The sequence below is a fragment of the Mesocricetus auratus genome, unplaced genomic scaffold (genome assembly GCF_017639785.1).
Source record: "Mesocricetus auratus isolate SY011 unplaced genomic scaffold, BCM_Maur_2.0 Super-Scaffold_100004, whole genome shotgun sequence".
Lineage (NCBI taxonomy): Eukaryota > Metazoa > Chordata > Mammalia > Rodentia > Cricetidae > Mesocricetus > Mesocricetus auratus.
The window spans coordinates 10,745,468-10,767,703 of record NW_024429189.1 but is presented as its reverse complement, the minus strand read 5'-3'; the positions used below and the strand labels follow the sequence as shown (position 1 = coordinate 10,767,703).

The window sequence follows — 22,236 nt, the reverse complement described above, 5'->3', positions numbered from 1 at the left end:
TTCTATGACTGACTAGTATGACTGGCTTTGCATTTTGATCTTAATTTGCTTTATTCGATCATAAACAATATATCACCACATTTTTCTAACGAAGCATGACAGTTTTACATAAGGGCTCACAATGCTTGTGAAAGCATGTGCAAGACCTGTGAAAGATCTGAGGTAACATTTCAACATTGAAAGGGTAGCTGGGTACAAAGTCCCATTCATAGCTAAGGTGCAGTTGATATCTCCTAGGGAAGAAGTGTTAGTTTCTTTAAGGGTCTCTAGTGAATTGGTCACTCTGTAAGGAAGGTCATATATTTAAGAGTAATGGGCCACACAGGCTATAAATATGGGCTAAAATCAAGAGGAAATAAAGGTAGGTGGATAGAGAAGGGATGATGAATCCAGAAAGAATTTAAGAAATGGTTCAGGTAGAGCTCAGGGAACCACCAGAACAGGGATAGAAGAATTGTAGGAGCCAGAGGGGTTGAGGATTTCAGGAGAAAATGGCCCACAGAATCAACTAAGCAAGGCTTAGGAACTTGACAGACACTAAAGCATCAATTATGGAGTCTGAATGGATCTGCCCTAGGCCCTCTATATACAGGCTGTGGTTGTTCAGCTTGGGGATTTTTAGACTTCTAAAAGTAAGAGCTGGGGAGTCTCTGACTCTTCTACTTTCTTTTGTCACTCTTTTTATCCTACTGGTTTTCCTGGTCCAGCCTTGATATGACGGTTTATGCCTTCTCTTATTGCAATTTTTATGCCATGTTTGTTTGATAACACTGGGATGCCTGTTCTTTTCCCGAGAGAAATTGAGGAACAGTAGATCTGGGGCATTGGGAAGGTGGTGGGAGTACTTATAGGACAAGAGAGAGAAAGGACTGGAGTCATGATGTATTGTATAAGAAGAACACATTTTTAAAAAGATCAAAATATATTGTAAAAAATTTCCAAGAACTAATAAAATGAAGGAAAGAACAAGCAAAATACTAAATTATATAATTAAATATGTAAAGCTAGGTCTCTTGGGAAAATTGTAATTCCAGTTACTCAGAAAGTTGGGTCAGGAGGAGTATGAGTTCACATTCTCTTTGTGTTACAAATTACATTTAAGCACAGTTTCACAATTTAGCAAAACCCTGTTTCAAAACAGAAATTAAATACATCTTAGCAGCAGAAGGCTTGCCTAGATTCAACAAAACCATAGGTTGGAATCTCAAACAAAACAGTCAATATAAACACTCAGGATTTTATAAGCTTTAGTCAGAGGTGGAGGCAAAACTATTTGCAAGTTATTTACACTTTATATATATACTACCCTTTTTCTGTATCTCTTATCCACAACATTAGAGTGGAAATAAATGTTAAAATGAATTAGTTGGGGTTTCCTCTGTTTTGTACACATACAAAAATTCTATATCTTCATTTTTTTGTATAACATGGAGAGCAAGATGAGAGAATCAACTTCAGTTATTTATAAGAATTACCCTGTAAACCACAGAAAGGCCTATTCACTTTATGTCTTTTTTGTCTTATAATATATTTTAATTGACAAAATAAAAGAATGGAAGAAAAGAAAACTAGGAATGTATATGGAAGTATAAATGGCTTTTGTAGGGAAAAGGGGCCAGCCAAAGAAACACACCCTGGGCAGAGCCAAACAAACAAACAAACAAACAAACAAACAAAAATCCCACCCTGAGCAGAGCCAAAGAAAGACACTTTGGCCCTGCAACCAGAACCAAAGAAATAACCCTGACCCTGAAACAAGTGCCAAGAAACACACATTGCCCCTGGAATCAGAGCCAATGAAAGGAATACACCCAGGCCCTAAAACTAGAGCCAAAATGCTGGCTAGTGAAAGAAAGACACCTTGGCCCTAAAACCAGAGCCCAATCTAACTCTAACCCTGTGCAGAAAACTAGCCAATCCCTGAGCAGGTGATTAAAACCTGACCAATCCCCACCCTGGAGACCCTATATTAACCCAGTGTCTGCTCAGTTTGTCCCTGTTCCTGCTACTCGACTATCCTGTGCCACTCTGGCAGAGGGCAGCCACTCTCTCAGATTCTTCCCTCCCAATAGACCCCTTCAATGAGCTTTGGGTGAAGAACTTTTGCAATGGAGCAGAGACCACCCTGGGCAGAGCTGAGCAACAGGGCTGTAACAATTTTGCAGGGGAAACCTTCCCTTGGCAGAGCAGAGTTGTTATACTCCATTCTCCACTCTCCCGAGAGCAGAACTGAACTGTAGTAACTTCCCCTGGAAACCTTCTCCTGCCAGAATAAAACTGCTACATTGGGCAACCATCCCCAGCTGGAAGACCCTCTCCTGGCTGGAGCAGAGCCTATACACAGGGGAAGCCTTTCCCTGAGGCAGGACTGTAAGCTGCTATGCTTACTGTGGCCTGTGGTAGTCCTTGGCTCCCAAGCTCCAGGATATCTTCCCATCTGAGCTGTGTAACACCTAGTATTCTGTGACTCCGGAGTGCAAGGATGCCTGTCCCATCTGATCTGCCCAAAATGCCTACAGTTTTTATTTTCATCTTACTGCTCCTTTTGTTCCATTATCCCTGTGGAAACTGATTTTGTCGTATCTCATTTCTATTCCTGGTGTGTATGTGGTTGTGTTCTTACTAGTGTTCTGTACTCTAATGTCTTCTTTTGGACTATCTTGAGGATAAAGTTGAATATTTCATACTTGGCCTATCTTTATTTGAACCAAATAATTTTCTTTTCTCTCTTATTCACGACTTTTAGTCTGGGGAAACTATCAGGCAACTTTCTTTTCCACCTGTCAAATTAGAAATTTCAATATTTCTCCCTCAGAAACCACCCTAAGAATGTAATTGAAGGAACATGTAGTGAGTTTAGTTTTTCTTTCCCAGAACTGACATTTGTTTTTTTATTATGTGGTTTGAATGAGATATCCTCAATATTCACAAGTACTTCCATATTTGTTACCAGTTGGTGTCCCTGTTGTATTAACCTTAGGGAGTGTGGCCTTCTTGGAAAAATGTATGTCACCAATGCTGATTTTGAGTTCTTAATGAATTTGCCATTTTGCATTTCCCCTCTATTTCCTCTTTGTGATTTGAGATTTAAGCTCTTAGTTTCTGGTCCTGCCTCCTTCTTTGTGTCTTCCTGCCATCATTTTTGACCACAATAGACTTCTCTGCCACTGGGACTGTAAGTCAAATGAACGCTTCCTCCTGTAAGTTGTCTTTGCCCTGTGCTGTCACAGAGGTAGAAAAGGAAATAACATACTTACTTAACGAAATTACTGCTATTTGCCTGTTGGAATGGTTTATCATCAGTATGACGCATATACCTGGAACAAAGGCATAAAACAGCTTTTTTATTGGCTCATGGTCTCAAAGGGCATGGTTTTGGCTTCATCATTTTAGATCATGGTGAGGCAGTTCCCCATGACTGTGGCAGAGCTTAGAGGGGGCTACTTACCTCATGGCAGAAAGACGGCAGACACGCAGAAAGACTTTTAGGCAGTTCTAAGCTTCAGAGGCACAACCCAATAAGCAGCTACTCCTTCCAGCTATAGCATACCTTGCACATAATACTGGAGATCATGTGTTTAACACTAGAATTGGTGGAGTGACATTTCCTCTTTTAAATGACTTCATTGACTAATAATGTTCAAGTCATAATCTTCTACCACCATTCTGACCCTAATGCTTATAGAATTCTGTACCCACAATAAAAACGCCCAATATTTCCCCATTCATTGCTGTTTAACATTCATGTGGCTTCCAATCAGAGAAGACATGTAAAGAATGCAATCAGTTCCATTTGCCATCTATAATATCTTTATGATAGTCCATTCATATGCCCAGGATTTACTAACCCTATTTTATAGTTTGAATAACTAAATTTGACAGGTGCATATGTTTGAATACTTGATCTACAATAGGTGGGACTTTTGGGGAGGATTAGATTTGGCTTTGTTGGATGAGGTCTGTTTCTTCCAGTAGGCTTTGAGGTCTTAAAAGCCCATGCAATTTCCAGTTAGCTCTCTCCCTCTGCCTCATGGTTATGTTTCAGATGTGAGTTCTCATCATCTGCTACTCCAGCACCATTTTTGCTTGCCCAATTTCTGTAGCCATTCTCCTTGCCATGATGGTTATGAACTCTGGAACTGTGAGATGCATACTCTTTCTTCTGTAGATTATCTTGGTCATAGTGTCATTTCACAGAAAAAAAACTCAAACACTCTTTTTTGGGAAAGAAAATCAGAAATGTATCCCATACTTTCTACTCTCAGCCTCACTCTCCTAACATCCTGCTCATCAGTTACTTGGTATTGTTCTCTAACAACTCTATTCAACTTCATAGTTGTGTTTCCTTTTAACATATTATTTAATCATTCTTGTTATTTTTATTTTCACAATGAAACCCCAATTCTTAATTCTACTGATTTCACTTTTTCTTTTCCTGGTTTTCACAAGAGCTTCCAGTGTTACATATGAAACTCTGTAACTATAAGATATTTGATCCTTGAGTGTTCTTTGTAGTCAGGATATATAGTTGGGGTCATAACTTTCCTCTTCACTACCTTACCCATTCTTCAGATGTACTTCCTCCCTCTGTATGGATGACTTCCTGTGGTAGTTTGAAGGAGATGACAACATGGTGGTACAGTTGTGTTAAAATGGCCTTGGCTCCTTTCATGGATTTTCTACTTGCTCATTTGTAGGTTTTCCTGTATCTGTAGTGTTAGTTCATAAAGAAATGCATTTGGACTATAGTTAATGAAAGACTGATAGGTTAAATAACAAAGTCTAAATGACTGACACGTGTACTTCCTATATTATGTATTTACTATTCCTACTGAAAGGAAACAACATGAAATGAAATAGAAAGGTATATTAAAGATGATTTTAAATTATTATTCCCTTGTGGAACAATGCATTTATCTCTACTGCTGATGGCATTATCTGTTTCCCTTGTTAAGTTATTTTTAATGAAGAAACAGTGAAGCAAATTTAATCACAAATTATAAGTAAAACATTTATTCTAATCATCATTTAAACACAAATAAGTATGCAATTTCAAGATACAATTAAATATAATAAGAGCAGTGTTTTATGAAATACAAATGACATATATACCCCTGAGTAAAATTTGCATTTTTTAAGATTGTTTTTAAACCCATTTTCAATTGATATAATTTCTGTTTATAATTAAATAGGCACTTTACAATATCAATGTAAGTAAAAGCTGCATAATTAAACAGTGTTTTATGTTATCCATTGATTTAATCTGCCTGTGGAAATTAAAATTGGAATAAAAATCTCATTCAATTTAATGTAACATACATAGAATACCATATACCTATTCATAACATAATGCTGAAAATTAGTACATGATAGTGGATGGTTAAGCAACCTAGAAATAAATGTATAATTAACAACAATGTACTATTTAAAACCTGTATATATGAAAATTAAAATTCTTTAACATAGTTTTATCTAAGCATAGAGAATTTTAAAGTCATACTTTTATAATAATGTCAGTGAGACACAATAAATATGTTTGTTGCTGTGAGATATCTGCCTTTGCTATGATAAATACTAACAAAATGGTCAAGCAGTAATATCTTCATCTACAACATATACCAACATATAGATGGCTTTTTAAATCAATGATAAATCTCAATTTTCCCTTCTGGGTAATAAAAGAAACCCAGTATCCACTTCTTTTCTTTTCTCACTCCTACTTATGTCTGTTTCTATAGCAGAAAGGATTCCTCTGTAGGATGCTGTCATACTCTTGCTTCAAGTCATGATCTTATACTATAGAAAATGGAAGGAGATAGAACTTTCATTGCAATTTTAGTGCTATTTCAGTGCTAGATTCATATGATCAGATCAAATAAGATGTAATTCCTCCTTTAATGGAACCTATACCATAGGGGGTTCTAAGGTACATCATCCTGCATGTGTGTGATGAAATCCATACTTAAGACAGAATCACATAGAAACAGAAGACATAGAAGACACATTGAAATGAAGGATGGAGGGCCAGAGTGTCACTTTAGACATATACAGTCAAACATAAAACTAAAATAGCATTGAGTAAATTGATCAAAGTTTTCAAAATATAAAGCAAAGGTAGTTTTCAATCTCTTACTCATTTACTTATCTACTGTGTTTTTATAGTGTCAACCTGCTCCACAGTTGAGTTTCGCTGTGCAGATGGTACTTGCATTCCAAGATCAGCACGATGTAACCAAAACATGGACTGTGCAGATGCTTCAGATGAAAAGAACTGCAGTAAGAATTACTACTTCCTTATTTGTTCTTGGCTGAACACATGTTGACATTGAGTTGAACACTGTTCAAGTTTTCCTGAATTTCTTCCAGAATTGATATACTACACTAACCCTGCTGTGTAGTATAATTGTGCATTTACTTCTTTAATGATGTTAAGTTTTCTTGCTTCTATGACCTTCATAATTTTTGAAAATATGGATTTAATTTCATTTTTCAATCATTCTAGATAATACAGATTGTGCCCATTTTTATAAACTTGGAGTGAAAGCCACAGGATTCATAAGATGTAACTCTACCTCACTGTGTGTTTTGCCAAGCTGGATATGTGATGGGTCTAATGACTGTGGAGACTATTCAGATGAAATGAAGTGCCCAGGTAATTTCCAAAAGACAAAATAACGTAGTTCTTGTCTTGGAGATTTAAAAGTTAGCTACTTAAAGAATGACTGCACGAATAAGATAAAGAGTGGGGATTACTTTCTTCTTCTAATCATGCCACTTGATCTTTCTACATGAATTACAAAGTGGTACATAGGAAATATATGTTAATTTTAGATCTTATTTTTAATATTTAGCTCTTTATTCGTACTTTTAAAATTGATGATAAAACCATTAAATGTGTAATTTGTAAAGCTTCATCAGACAATTTGTAAACTTTGAAAGGCATATTTAAAGATAAATAGGAGAAAGACATTGCTTACTACTGATTTTACTCTCTGTTACAAAGGTGATATTTTGTGTTAAGCTACTGCAATTCATACAACTTTGGGGATGCTATTTTATTATTGAATCATGGACTGACAGATACATTTATATCTGTTTCTTAACTATCTCTACCAATGAAAGCTCTGAATAAATATCATTTAGCATTTTAGAGAATGACTTTTATAATAGTGACTCCTGCTTATAGTTAAGGACAATAAAAGTAAATAAAGGCATTCAACATGCTCATAAAAAATAACTTTAAATACTCACTTGATTTCAGGTTTTGTTAACATTTAAATTACTTGACAATGTTTTGAGAAATGGCAATTGTGGGAACACACAATTTATATACACACATAATCTATTAAAAGAAATCTTCATAAGATATCATAATTAATCGTTTCATAAGGTCCTAATTTTTGTAGTGAAAAGGGTGTGACAATAATATGTTGATTTTACTTAAAGTCTTTGATATTTCCAGAACTTGCTCTGCTCCTTCCAACTTCTTTGCATGCCCCCATTCCCATCAAAATTCCATGATCTCTGTATCTCTAAATACTTCATAAAAGTACACACACACACACACACACACACACGCACGCGTGCGCACGCACTCATGCGCACACTCATCTTGCTCTATTTAGTGTTTGTATTACTTATAGATATTTAGGGCTGAACATTTGGCACTGGGCAGCAAAATAGGAAGATCACCCCTGTAGAAGACTGACAAAACTCTTTCTCTTACAGAAGCCATTAATTTTCTGTAGCTCTCCATCTAAAAGTGTATTTGTTTTTGTTCTTTTAATTTCTCATATAATATGTTTTGATCATGAGCCTTCCCCAACTCTTCTCAGATCCATCCCACTGCCATACCCACCCAGCTTTGTGGCTTTTTTATCTCTCCCTCTCATTCAACAACAAAGCAAAACAAAAACATACTAAAACAAATCAAGAAACACACATAAATCGTTGAAAGCAAAAATCAAAACAAATAAGCAAAATATCAATGAAAGAAAAAATGTGAAAGCAAAGAAAAATTGAACATGTCCACACATATACCACTGAATTCTTCTTGTGTTGGCAAACTATCCTTGGACATGAGACATGTCCTAGTATTCAGTATATGCGATACTCTACTGGAGAAAAGTGATTTTCCCTTTGCCAGTACATATGAGATACAGAGAGTTTCATGATTAGTGTTGAGTCCTCATGTGTACTTGCCTCTCTCAGTGCTGAGATCACATTTGTGCAGGTCTTATATGTACTGCCACAGTCTCTCTGAGCTTGTATGAGTCCTGCTGTTTCTGGAAGACCTTGTTTACTTGAAGTCATCCATAACCACTAGCTCCTACAGTCTTTCCTCTTCCTTTTCCATATAGATCCCTCATAATAGAGGGGAGGGCTTTGATGAAGATTATCCCATTTAGGCCTTAGTGTTTTAAAGTCTTACTCTGCATATTGTCCAGTTGCTGGACTCTATGTTAATTCTCAGATGATTTTTCTGATGTGGTATGATCAATACTCCAATCTATAGATCAAACCTTGTATGTCCTTAAGAGTTATTTTATTGCTATGTTCACTTTGCAAAATAATCATAGGCCTATCTAGTCTCAGGTTACTGACCATTTATCAGTACCTCGTATGGGTCCCATCATGGAGTGGATCCTATTTACGATCAAAAAGTTGTTGATTACTCCAATATCATTTGTACCACTACTGTACTGGCAGGCCTGTCTGTTGTAAGGATGAGGTTTTATGTGATTTTCCTCATGCACATTGGCATGGTAACTGGTTTTGTTATTGTATAGGTATCATTTAAAGACCCATGTTCATGAGATTACAATTTATCTTTCCTGTCATGTATAGGAGACAACACAAGACAGACACACTGGTCCTCTGGTTCATAAGTCTTCTGTTACTTCACCATCAATTATTTTCTTATCCTTAGATATAGGAGTTGAACTATGTAGATATAGGAGCTGGGCTCCCCACAGGAAGTTCTTTATTTTGCAAATTTTCCCACCTGTGGCTTTGGTAATAGTTAGGAGGGCTATGATGTACTTAAATCTGCAAAATAAGGAAAAGTGTTTAGAATGCATGCATTTAGAATTGACACATAATGAGTCATTTTCTGTACTTCCAGCTCGAGCAACAATGACATGAAGCTTTCTTATTAATTATGAAAGCTTAGCCTTAGCTTAGACTTGTCTCATTAGCTCTTAAAACTTAAATTAACCCATGTATTTTAATCTCTGTGTTCCTGGCATTTACTTCTCCCCTACATCCACTCCTTTCTCTCCATCTGACTGGTGATCTCCACTTCTTCTCTGAGACTTCTCTGTCCCCAGAATCCTGCCTAACCTCTTCCTTCCTATGTATCAGCCATTCAGGTCTTTATTAAAGCAATCAGAGTGTCACATCCTCACACAGTGTAAAGAAACATTCTGCAACAGAAACTGATATAGGAAAGCTGCAGTATTATGGGCTCTAATGCATATTACTTTATCTGCCATGGGAAGATGACTAGGTTTAAAGTATCAATTGTTTGTTCTTTTATTTTTTTGGTTTTTTACGAGACAGGGTTTCTCTGTTTTGGAGGCTGTCAGTCCAGCCTGGCCTCAAACTCACAGAGATCCACCTGCCTCTGCCTCCGGAGTGCTGGGATTAAAGGCGTGCGCCACCAACGCCTGACTTAAAGTATCAATTGTTAATTCCCTCCTATAGAGCAGGGCTTAAGTCCAATTACATATTTGTTACAAACTACCAACCCCACCACAACCACCAAATCCACCATTGCACCTTTGGGGACATCTTATGGTATTGATCAATATTGTGGTTTGTAGATTTCAAAACTGGACTGTCTGTTAACAACCTTTTTTTCTTGGCAACTTGAATAGCTCTTCCTCTTCATGAAGAGGGAGACTTCACAGTCAGATCCAGCTTGCCTCCTACAAGTCATATGTCCAAAGAGTACCTTCAGCAATAAGGACTTAAATTCACTTTCTGGGAGGCAACAGAAGCAACAGGAGTTACTTAGCATGGGGGTTTTGTTAGAAATTCTAAGGTTCTTGATTGGAGACTTGGATGATTATCACCCCACGCAGCACAACTTTGTCTGTGTATGAGTGTAATTCTGAGAAAACATCAAACAATGACTCCAAGTTGTATTATTGATCTCTCTTTCCATCTCGCCCCCTTAATATCTCCTTCCCTTTCCCTCCTTAGTTGAAACTCCCACATTTTTCTAATTCCTCATTCATAATCCCCTTCCCCTATTTCCTTTGCTAAAGTTCCTCCTTCTCCTACCAGTGGCCACCTTTCATTTTGTTTAATGCAGAAATTCCAGTTATAAAGTAACATATAAATATTTGGAGCTAGGAAAAATAACTAAGAAAAGGTATGTGGTATTTGTCCTTCTAGGTCTGGGTTATTATGCTTTTGGTGTAATGCTCATTTTTCTCAGTATTATCTTAATACTCCATAAGCATGGCAGCTTTTTCCATCCTAATGTTTTCCTTAATATTTTCATTCAGACAGTTTACATTTTCATTGTTGGTGTCTTTCACCTAATTTCTTTAGTTGTATTAAAATATATGTAGGATTTCTAGGTATTCATTTGTTGCTGATTTGGAGCTTTATTGTATACATTCAGAAAATATATATGGAGTTACTCAATTTTTTTCTGAAATTGTTAAGTTTTGTTTTGTGTCCTAGTATGTGGTCTATTTTAGAGAAACTGCCTTCTTGAATTAATAAGTAGAATGCATATTCTTTGGTGCTTCAGTACAATATTATGTAGATATTTGTTATATCTAGTTGATGTATAATTATCATTCGAGTTTGACTTTTCTGTTTATTTTTGTCCAAATTAATTATCTATTGGAGAAATGAAGTATTAACATCACATACTATTTATATTTGCCTTTAACTCTAGTAATGTAATGAGATCAGGCATGACAGAGTTTTTTGCATAATCCTTCTGGGTTTACTGATCCCTTAACCAAACAAATTATTTATCATTATCTTTCTGACTAATTTTTCTTTGAAGTTTATTTGTCAGATATTAGGATGCCAATGTCATTTTACTTCCTGGTCCCATATGCTTAGGTTACTTCTTTCAGTTCTCTGACTTTAAGGCAGTACCCATAAGCCAAGTTTCTCCCCCATTTTTATATAAATTAGAACAAGCTAGTTTTACATGCCAATCCTAGTTCTCTCCCTTCCCTCTTCCCCTGGCCTCCATCAACCCTCTATCCAATCCCCTTTCTGCTCCCCAGAGAGGGTGAGACCTTCGATGGGAGATCTTCAATGTCTGTCATATCATTTGGAGCAGGGCCTAGGCCCTACCCCATATGCCTAAACTGAGAGAGTATTCCTCTATGTGGAATGGGCTCCCAAAGCCAATTGGTATACTAGGGGTAAATACTGATCCACTGCCAGAGACCCCATAGATTGCCCAGGCCTCCAAATTGACACCCATAATCAGGGCATCTGGTTTGGTCCTATGCTGGTTTCTCCGTTATTAGTCTGGAGCCCATGAGCTCCCCCTTGTCCAGGTCAGCTGTTTCTGTGAGTTTCTTCAGCCTGGTCTTTACCCTTTTGCTCATCATTCCTCCATCCCTGCAACTGAATTCCAGGACTTCAGTTCAGTATTTATCTGTGGGTGTCTGCCTCTGCTTCCTTCAGTTCCTGGATGAAGATTCTAGGATGGCATATAAGGTAGTCATGTTTCTTATAGATAACAAAATGATCGACTTTTTCCCATTAAGCTGACCTGTATTTTCAGGATGAGAATTTGAGGCCATTGATACTCAAAGGTATTAATGAAATTTATGTGCTGATTGCAATCATTTTGTTGTTATTTTTGTTGCTCATGTTCTTAATGCTATATTGTGTTTCAGTTATTATAATAGCATTTACTTTTGTAGTTCCATGACTATGCTCATCCCTCTCTCCAGTCCTAATTATGGCTACTAGCACTGTGTATAGGAATGGTTTGCTGAACACTAAACATGGATTCTGTTTGCCTGTTTATAACATGAAACGTGTTTCTTTCTCCTTTAACTATAGGACATAATTCTACTAGGTCCAGTAGCGTGGGTTTGTGTACATTGACTTTTAAAACTTGCAGTGTGTTGCTTCAGGACCTTTTGGCTTTTAAGGAGTACACTGAAAAGTCAATTGTTATTCTAATGAGTTTTCCTTTATGTGATGTGTGGGTTTTCTTCAGTGGCTTCCAATACTCTCTGTGTGTTCTTTTTATTTAATGATTTGACTATAATATGTCATGAGAAGTTTATGTCTTCATCCTGTGTAATTGATGTGTACTGCAGGAATTTGTGGGAATAGATCTTTCCTCAAATCGGGTAAGTCTTTTTCATTCTTTCTTTCTTTCTTACTTACTTTCTCGTCCTTTCATTCTTCCTCCCTCTCTCCGTCAATTAACTTCCTTCAATTCATTGATAGAGTTCATGATTGCTCTTTCCATTTTTGCATCCTGGAGTTCCTCCAGTTAATTAACATCGCAAGACATTATTGAAAGTCTGATTATATGCTGGAGAGAAATAGACTGTGTTCTCCTTTCACATTGTTCACATTTTCTCAGTGGTAAATGGGTGTGTGGACTTCTCTTGTTGGATATGTCTGGTATGATGTATTGCAGGTTCCTTAACAATAGGCAGGTGCTGGGCTTATGTGACCAAAGCTAGGTCAGATGAAGCGAGCACAGCACTGGCTCAGCTGTAGCTAGGTCTGCGAGTGTGAGATTGCAAATGTGAAGGTAGCTGAGGAACAGAAAACCTCAACAGAGTACACCAGTGTTCAAGCTGTGCTTCTGGAGCTGGGTTAAGGCCTGAGATTTGAAGGAGTATAGCTACAGCTATTGAGGAGCTAAAGAAGCCTATTTGGGTCACTTGACTATATATCGCTTACTACAGATATTTAGCCCCCTTAAGTTTTTATATTATTACTATTTAACTTTTATCTTCTCTCATACATTACACTCCTACCAATGTTGCTCCTCCTTCCACTGTTCCTATTCCCTGTCCCCATGTGCCCTCTCCTCTAGATCAGACCTTCTCTTTATAAAAAGACAAACGATTAAATGAGCAGGCTTCCAGGCATATTCATCAGACATGGCCTGAAAAGATACAATAAGATTTAGCACAAACCCTGATATTATGGCCGGATGGGACAACCTAGTAAGAGGAAAAGGTCTTAGAATCAGGCAAATGAGTCAGAACTCTACCCTCACCCCACCCCGCATAGCCCATTGTTGGGATTCCTATCAGAGTACCAAGGTACACAGCCACGAGATATATACTAGGGACCTAGCTCAGACCCATATAGGGTCTGTGTTTGTTTATTGATTCAGTTTCTGTGAGCCCTTGTGAACCCTACTTAATTAATTCTGTGAAAAGCGTTCTCATTGTGTCTCCAATGCCTCTGTCTCCTACAAATCACCTCCCTCCACTTCTGCTGGAATTCCCTGGCTCTACCTAGTGTTTTGCTGTAGTCTCTGATTCTGCTCCCATTAGCTGCTAGGTGATGTCCCTGTGATGATAATTAAGGCAGGAATCATTAAAAATCGTTTCATTGACTTTTTTTTTACCAATCATGTTTTGTTTTATCCTAGGTCTCTGCCATCGAGGCAGTGTCAGGCATGGGATTTTCCTTGTGGTATGGGCTTCAAGTTGGACCTGTCATGGGTTGGCAACTCCCACAAGTTCTGTACTACCATTTCCTCAGCACAAATTGCAGACAGGAGATATTCTATATGAAGGTTTTGTAGCTGTGTTAATGCATCAGTCTCACTGCAAAGAGCCTTGCATGGTTATGGCTATATGTTAGAATATGCTCAATTTGGGCTTTGATTACCCCATTAGCAGGAGAATTCATTAAGGTCACTCTCACAGACGTCAGAGAGTTTCCACTGCACTAGCTTTTGCATTGTCCCCGAATGTTCACCCAAGCCAGTCATATATCCCAATACTCTTCCTCCATTCCTCCCTACCAAACAACAACTTGGTGTTCTCTTCAAGAAGTTGTCTCCCGTGCTTATGAGTTCAAGGTTCTTCCCTACTTTTTTTCTATCAGGTAGTGTGTGTATGGTTTTATGTTGAAGTCTTTGTTCCACTTGAACTTGAGTTTTATGTAGGGTAATACATATGGATCAATTTGCATTCTTCTACATACTGACATCTAGTTAGAGCAGCAGAAGTGAAGGATGTTTTAGTGTTTTAATTGTTTATTTCTGGATTCTTTGACAAAAATTGGGTATCCATAGGTTTATTGATTTATGTCAGGGTCTTTGATTCAACATTTTCTGGATAGGCCAGTTTAGGCATCCTCTCCACTATTGCTGATGCTGGGGTGATCCTAGTGGATCCTTGGGTATTACCCTAGCATCAGGTTTCTCTCTATTCCCTTAGTGACTCTATTAACACACCTCTTTCATTACTCTTTTACTTAGTCCCCTTATGCTCCACCATTTTCTTCCTTCATGTTTTCCTCACCCTCCCCTCATTTTACTGCCTCCTCATACCCAGTTTACCCAGGATATCTCATCTAATTTCTATTCCCTCTATGTTGACTAGTTTCTCTGGAGCTGTGGATTATAATCTGGTTATCCTTTTCTTTACATCAAATATTCACTCATGACCCCTTTAATCAGATTGTGAATACTCCAACTATCATCACAGAGTCTTCATCCAGTAATTGATGGAACAAGATGCAGAGATCTATGGCCAATCATCAGGTCTGGATCTGGGAATACAGTCAAATAAAGGGAGGAGAGAATATATGTGTAGTGGAGGTCAAGAAACCTGCAGAGACAGGCTCGTAGAAAGTGATGAACTTTAGACCAAGAACTGTGGAGACTAGGCCCTTCATATGTGGGGACAGTTGTGAAGCTTGGACTATTTGAGGGGCCCCTGGCAGTAGGACCAGAATGTAACTCTGATACATGAGCTATATTGTTGGAGCATTCCCTCTGTGGTAGGATGCCATACCCAGTTTTAATGCAAGGGAGAGGAGCTTTGTCCTGCCCTAACTTAATGTACTAGACTTTGTTGACTCTTCATGGGATCCCTTAACTGTGGGTAAAAGTTGGCTGGGGGGGGCAGTGAAAGGAGGGGAGGAAGGGAGAATTGAGGTTGGATATTAGAATGAAACTTAAATAAATAAATTATTAAAAATAGTTTCTGGGACTTTGAGCTAGGATTCTTCTTTTTCTATTCCAATTATTCTGAGGTTTGGTTTTGTCATAGTGTCCAAGAATTCCTGGCTGTTTGCTGTCAGGTAATTTTTAGATTGCATTTTCTTTGACCAAGGTATCAATTTCTTCCATTATATCTTCTGTGCCTACGATTCTCACTTTCATCTCTTGTAATCTATTGGTGAAGCTTGACTCTGTAGTTCCTGTACAAATTCCTAATGTTTCATTTCCAGGTTACCATCAGCTTGTGTTTTCTTTATTGCTTCTATTTTCATTTTCTGGTCTTGAACATTTTACTTGTTTCCTTCAGCTATTTTATTGTTTGGTTTTCTTTAGTAGATTATGTTTGTTTGTGTTTTCCTGGATTCCTTTATGGGATTTATTCACTTCTTCTTTAAGGACCATTATAACCTTTAGTTACCTTTAAGGATGCTTCCTTGTACTGTAGTTATGGTGGAATATTCAGGGCTTGATGTAGTATGATAATTGTGCTCTAACGGTGACATATTCCTCTGGCTGCTGTTGGCGGTGCTCTGAAGATGGCCACTAGAGGTTTGAGCTTAGGGTGCTTATTTCTGGATTTGTCTTTATTGGGTAGTTGTTTTATTCCTTGGATTCTGCTCCCCTCTGAACTGTCAGAGCATGATAGGTATTTGTTGCCTGTTTTGTTGACCTCTTGGCTAGTGTGTTCACAGGTAATGTCTAGAGCTATCAAAGTCTAGAATTTAGTGACCAGTCAAGGATGGAGGTAAGGAAGGGATACTGTGGTATTCATAGGAAGTACCACTGGTGAAAGGGAGGTTGCTAATTACATTCTATTACAGAACTAGAGATGTGCCTGAGAGATGGGGCTTGATGGGGTCAGAGAGAACCATGATGGTCTGTAGACAGGATGAATTAATATTTTTTAAAGACTGGGGAACAACTTTATTCTTTTAGTTTCATGGATCTTGGATGACAAGATTATTAATCTAAAGTTAGTTATATTTACAGTGACACATTCTTTCCATCATTATATCTGCAGTTAATTTTGAAAATAACTATCTGCAAGAGAACATTACTTGATAATCATTAAACTAGTGTTTCTTTACTGTTATAAAATTATACATTTCCAGGATTAACACATTATTTAAAAGCTATTTTTCAACATTAAAACAGTTTTATACTAGGTAAAAATGCAGAATTCTCATTCACACAATGGAAGGTAGACAGGTAGAGTAGGACCAAGCAGCAGGTAGAGCTATACATATCAGGTGGTCTATGCATCATCTCAGCAGATATAGTGTGTATAATAATTTTGTGTGATTGATGAGTTCACTAAAAATATATTTACAGAAAATAAAGAATAATTTTAAATGATTAACAATGGATTAATTCAGTGGGGTGGTTAAATAAATTATAGGAATCAATTTCAAAGTTCTATCATATAATTTTTCTTTCTTTTTTGCATATTTTTTATTTAAGTTTTTACGCATGTCACTTTCAGTTCCCTCTCCCTCCCCTCCTCCCCTACCCCCCTATCCTCCCAACCCTTCACCCCCACTTTATCCCCATTCTACTCCCCAGGGAGGGCAATCTTTCTTAAAACTGAGAATATTGTTCATTCCTACCAAGCCATATCCCAGAAAAGTCAATAGAAATATTAAATACACCTCTCCTTTTTTAAAATCAAACAGTGACAGATATTGAACACACTTTTATTATAAACACAGAACTCATATTTCCAATACAATTATGATACTTTGCCTTCTTTCATTGAGTGAATTCAGTTATTTCCATCATTTTACCTTTACTATTTAATCATCACATTAAACTTATTCAGCAAGTAATCCAATATTTCCCTCAACCGCTGCTCCCAGTTCTAGGACCAACATTGGATTGATTTACAGTGAAGTCTTGGCAAAAGATGTTCCCTATTATTTGGGATAGTTTCTTATTCTTGGGTCATCATTGTAACTTTGCCATTCCTTAGGACTTGGAGGAATTTTGCATTTTCTGGTTTGTCTCTTCCAACTCACATGGTATTAATATTGTGTCTCCATGCACTGACAAAGACTCACATTAATTTAACATATTTGACACTGCATTCTATGTTTTATCATAGTTCAAAACAAACACAAATGTGAAGAGAATTATTTTGGTTGTCCTAGTGGAAGATGCATTTTGAATACCTGGGTGTGTGATGGTCAGAAGGACTGTGAGGATGGGCTGGATGAGCTGCACTGTGGTGAGCCTCTCTCTACCCTGCTTTCTTCTATGAGCTGCACATTTTACTACTCATATTCTGGTGTTTCCATTCTTAGCGATTTTATGCACAATATTGCTGATACACTATAAAAGTAAACACAGACAATTATTATATACCATAACAACCTTTTGTCCCAGAATTTTCTTATAACTTTATACTTAAAATAATAGTTATCCCCGTTATTGTAAATGTGGTACCTTCTATTTTGATGTATTTATTTCAGGTACTGTTAATAGATTTACCTTCTGCTGTGAGAAAAATACTTCAAAAATACATATATGTTCTTAGAAATTAAAAATTATTTAGGCCAGGCAGTGGTGGTACACCTTTAATCCCGGTACTTGGAGGCAGAGGCAGGCAGATCTCTGTAAGGTCAAGGCCAGCATAATGTACAGAGCAAGTGCCAGGACAGGCTGCAAAGAAATACAGAGAAACAATGTCTCAAAAATGATTTTAAATTTTGTATTAATTTTGGACATGATTTTGAATAATCTCTTGTCTCTTTCTTGCTCTTTCGTTATTTTTGTTTGTGCAAAGTTAGTTTATGTTTGAAAAGAAAAGAAACAAGATTTTATAGCATAAAATTTATGATTTTGTGTAGGACAAACTTGCCTCTATTCACTCTTTTATTATAGCACATGCACAATGTGGTGAATGAAGCTGGGAAAAGGTTAAAAATTAATCCCTTGTGAAATGTCAAACTCTCCTGAAAGTAAATTCCATGGGAAATCATGAAACGTGTTCTTTGTAATTAAAATTCTGCACATATTCACTCTGCTCCAGAAAAATAACTTCAAAAATAGTCTTGTCAATTCATAATTTCTAAACAGTGATGTATTATAGAATTACATTTTCTTAAATTTTGAATTTCCTTAAATAAAATCGCCTAAATTTGCTTTAGCTCACTAAATATTTGGTAGCAAAATACACCACTTAAAATATGTGTTTTGAAAAGATAGTTCATTTCTTGCTGGCACAAACAATTTAAGGTAAGAAGGTTTTGTTGGGGTTTGTAGCTCGGTGACAGAAAAGGCATGGAACAGAAGGCAGCTTCTCACACAGAGACCAAATTCAAAGAACAGAGAATAATAAACACTGTACTTAACTCATTTTCAACTTGGTATTCAGCCCCAGGCCTCACCCCACATTTAGGGTGGGTCTTCGCTCTCCAGTTGACCTATTCACAATAGCCCCTTACAGATATGCTGAGAGAATTGTTTCTTTTCTGGTTCTCAATCTCTCGAGTCTGACAAGAAGATCAACAGTCACAAAGCCAAATTGATATTTTAATGAAAATGTATGTTTTGAATAATTTCATTCAGGAGGATTTAATTTTGGGATGCCACTTGATAAAGCACTGTGCTAGGTGGAAACAAAACAGGAGCTGAAGCAGGACAATGGAAACACTGACACTGTAAAAAGTAAAGAGATGTGTTATTAAAAATATCTAACCTATATGAAAAACTGTCATGCTTCTAATGAATTTTGGAGTTCTTACTAAAACTTACAACCTCAAGCATTTTAGCTATTGTTTTTGTGTTTTGTTTTGTCAAGCTTGAACCTCATTCTTCACATCTTTGGAAACAAATATTTTTGGTCATGTATATGCTTGTTCATGATACAGGTTTTTTTCTTAGTCATTAAGATTGAATACGTTAAAGAAAATTCTACCTTCTGCACCTAGTTTGGTGAAGGGGATTTTTAAAGAGTGTAGTCAGCATATTCTCTAGCTAAGAGGTAAGCCACGTAAGGGGTATACTGTAAGGATAAGGTTGTATAAGCTGGAAGCACAGGAATTTGTAAACTGTTGGCCTTTATACAGAGTCACAATACAAATTAAGATCTTAGTTTATTTAATTTTAACATGGTTTGGTTTTAGAAAACACGTAGAAAGTGTCTAAGAAAAATCTTTGTCACAGTAAAATCTATTTTAAGATTATCTTGCTTATAATTAATTAACCTTTGTCAGTTATGTATGTTAACTAGTTGCCAAGTGACGTTTTGATTGATGTTCACATTGTGGAAGGTTCAAACAAGGGTAAAATACCTATTTCCTCTATAATTTTCATTGTAGTAGAAACCTTTTCATGCAGGTTCTTAAAAATATAATATCATTGTATGTAGTTGTACTATTGGTTAATAGACCTCCAGAAATTATGTTTCTGGTGTTTCCACTAAAATAATGATTTTTGTTTTCCAGATTCTTCTTGCTCTTGGAACCAATTTGCTTGTTCTGTACAAAAATGCATTTCTAAACACTGGATCTGTGATGGTGAGGATGACTGTGGAGACAGTCTAGATGAAAGTGACAGCATTTGTGGTGAGCAGCTTCCTTTGAGCTCTCAAAAAATACTCCTGTGAATTTTTAAGTAGCATGTATGTTTGACATATAGCATATATCTGTGCTTGCCAATGTATTAAACACCTTGAAATTTTTATTTATATGTAATTGATTTTGTTGTTTTCATATGCACTCTTATATTTTAAAGCTACAGGTACTCTTTTGACTTAAGATTTTATTTTTAAGTATATGTATACTGGTGTGTCTCTGTGTGGAAATATAGATAAGATATGTGACATGAACAAGGATTACAAGTGGTTAGGATCTACATAATACGGGTGTTAGTATTTGAACTACCATCTTCTGCAAACACAGTACATGTTTTTAATCACTGAGTCATGCATCAAGCCTCTATTATTTTGTTTTTCAAAGTACACATATTCGATATGTGGAATTTTGCATGAGTGGCATCAAATAATCACATTTGCCCTTCATATATCTAGTTTACAATGCTCCTTTGCAGGAAATTCCATTGATTGGCATGATTAGACAAAATAATCATTTTATGACACATAAGTATATAGCTGTGTCGTCTCCCAAAAGTTAGTATAAAGATTTTCACTGCCATTAACCACCTATGTTCTTTGTGTGCCCATTTTGTATGGAAGCATTGCTAGTGCACTGTTGTAAATTGGAAATAAAGAAACTTGGCAAATTTATACTGTTTTCAAAGTACTTTTAAATTCAATATTTTTGGTATTGTAGTGTTAAATGTCTATATTTACCTACTATGTATTATACTAAATATATGATATGTATTTCAGCTGCAAAGGCAGTATTTTACATTTTAATAATCATAAGTGTTTATTATGTGGTTCATATGGAACTACTACTTGGATTTCTCAAGTGCTAAGTGCCCTTTTAGAGACAGGAAGACTGAGAAATAAACTCAGATGTCTAGACAAAGCTGACTGTCTCTCTACATTCACATTTCAGCAGATTGGCCAGCGGTTTAGGTTGTTATAAGAGACCCAAGTTCTTTATAATTCTCAACCTCGATAGAATTGTCCAATGGAAACATAAAATTGGCATTATCTCCTGAAACAGGCAATTTATTTTACTGAATTTATGACATCCCCAAAGAATATTTTTATGCAGTTGGAGCAATATAGAGTTGTGTAAGATAGAAATATAAAACATAAGAGTAATTATCAAAATGTTTTAAACACAAGAAATATTGATTAGTTACATGACGTTAGCTCCTCTATTTGTTCCCTTGCTATAAATCTTTCAGTTCTAGGCACTAAAACGTTCCACTGATACTTTCTTAAAAACACAGTCTAATGGAAGGGGCAGAAGATTAGACCTGTACAGATCCACTGCATTCATATCTGAATTTCAGGGCATGTAATCATAGGAAACTAATTTCTTTACTCATTTCTTGACTTTTCCACTGATAAAAAGACATGGAAAGATTTGTCTAGATAATTGTCATGATTATCATGCACTGTGTACTTGAGACTTTTCCTGTTCTTTCTCTTGGTTCTCCTTCCTGTCTTTTTACCTTTCTGTTCAAGTGATATTATCTCTGTCATTCTCTTTCTCCCTCATTCTCTCGCTCCCTTTCTACTCTCTCTCTCTCAATGTCTTGAAAATGCTTTTAAGTAATGAAGAAAATGATACAGAAACATTTCATTTGCATTTAAAATAATGAGTAAATTCAATTTATGTATAGGCTATTTTTCTTCCTTACCAATATAATCATAAACAAGAACTACCTCTTGTGACCAAATTTCAATCAGCAAATGAATCTAATATTTTAGAATCAAAAGACAATCTTACAAACAACTCACCTAGTGACTCACAACATGTACTGTACCAAAATAATTATTTTTTAGAAATTCATTGAATTATAGATTTTAGACCCTCACTTGCAAATATTAAGATGATGTGTATGAACAAGATTTTTACCAAATGGATTGTATCTCTGACATGCCATATTGAGGAGCTCAACATTGAAATTCACACTGCACTCCATCTCTAGATTTTGATATGTGAAAAAAGGGAAATGCATAGAGATTAATAAATGTACATGAAATAATGGAGCTAATGGCTGATGGCAGAGGTAGAGACAAATTTCCAATTTCCAACATATTATTAGGATACAGATCTTTACCAATCAGCTATTCTTGTATGAGCAGAGCACAAGTATGGCATGGTGAATGGTTTTCAGTATGCGTTTATAATCCCCAAGGATAAAATTTCCTTGCTGAATGCTATGCCAGATGGAAGTTGCAACTAGGAAATGACAGCATGAGGTTCTCTATGGACAGTTTCTTCCCAGTTGATTTAGTGTTTTAGAAGTTTTTTCATTCAGAATCCATTGAACACTATCAAGGGAGCCATCAAATTGGCTGCAAAAAACATAATGTCATTTCCTAGTTGGAGATGTCTTTATAATTACCTACTCATAGCTCTTTTTCTAGCATGAGAGAAAATTTAGACAAGAGA

General features: G+C 36.4%; 1 protein-coding gene across 6 annotated transcripts in view; it reads left to right on the top strand.

Annotated features, from left to right (window-relative positions):
* The window catches only part of Lrp1b (LDL receptor related protein 1B), a 1,890,041-nt gene that overhangs the window by 1,594,783 nt on the left and 273,022 nt on the right, over window positions 1-22,236 (top strand). For 5 of the 6 annotated variants that reach the window (XM_040745299.1, XM_040745298.1, XM_040745300.1 and 2 more), the window contains exons 48-51: window positions 6,163-6,276; window positions 6,503-6,652; window positions 17,301-17,423; window positions 19,645-19,764. In XM_040745299.1, the coding sequence (XP_040601233.1) occupies window positions 6,163-6,276; window positions 6,503-6,652; window positions 17,301-17,423; window positions 19,645-19,764 (507 nt within the window). The remainder of the gene's footprint in view (window positions 1-6,162; window positions 6,277-6,502; window positions 6,653-17,300; window positions 17,424-19,644; window positions 19,765-22,236) is intronic. The other variant, XM_040745301.1, reaches the window with a different exon arrangement.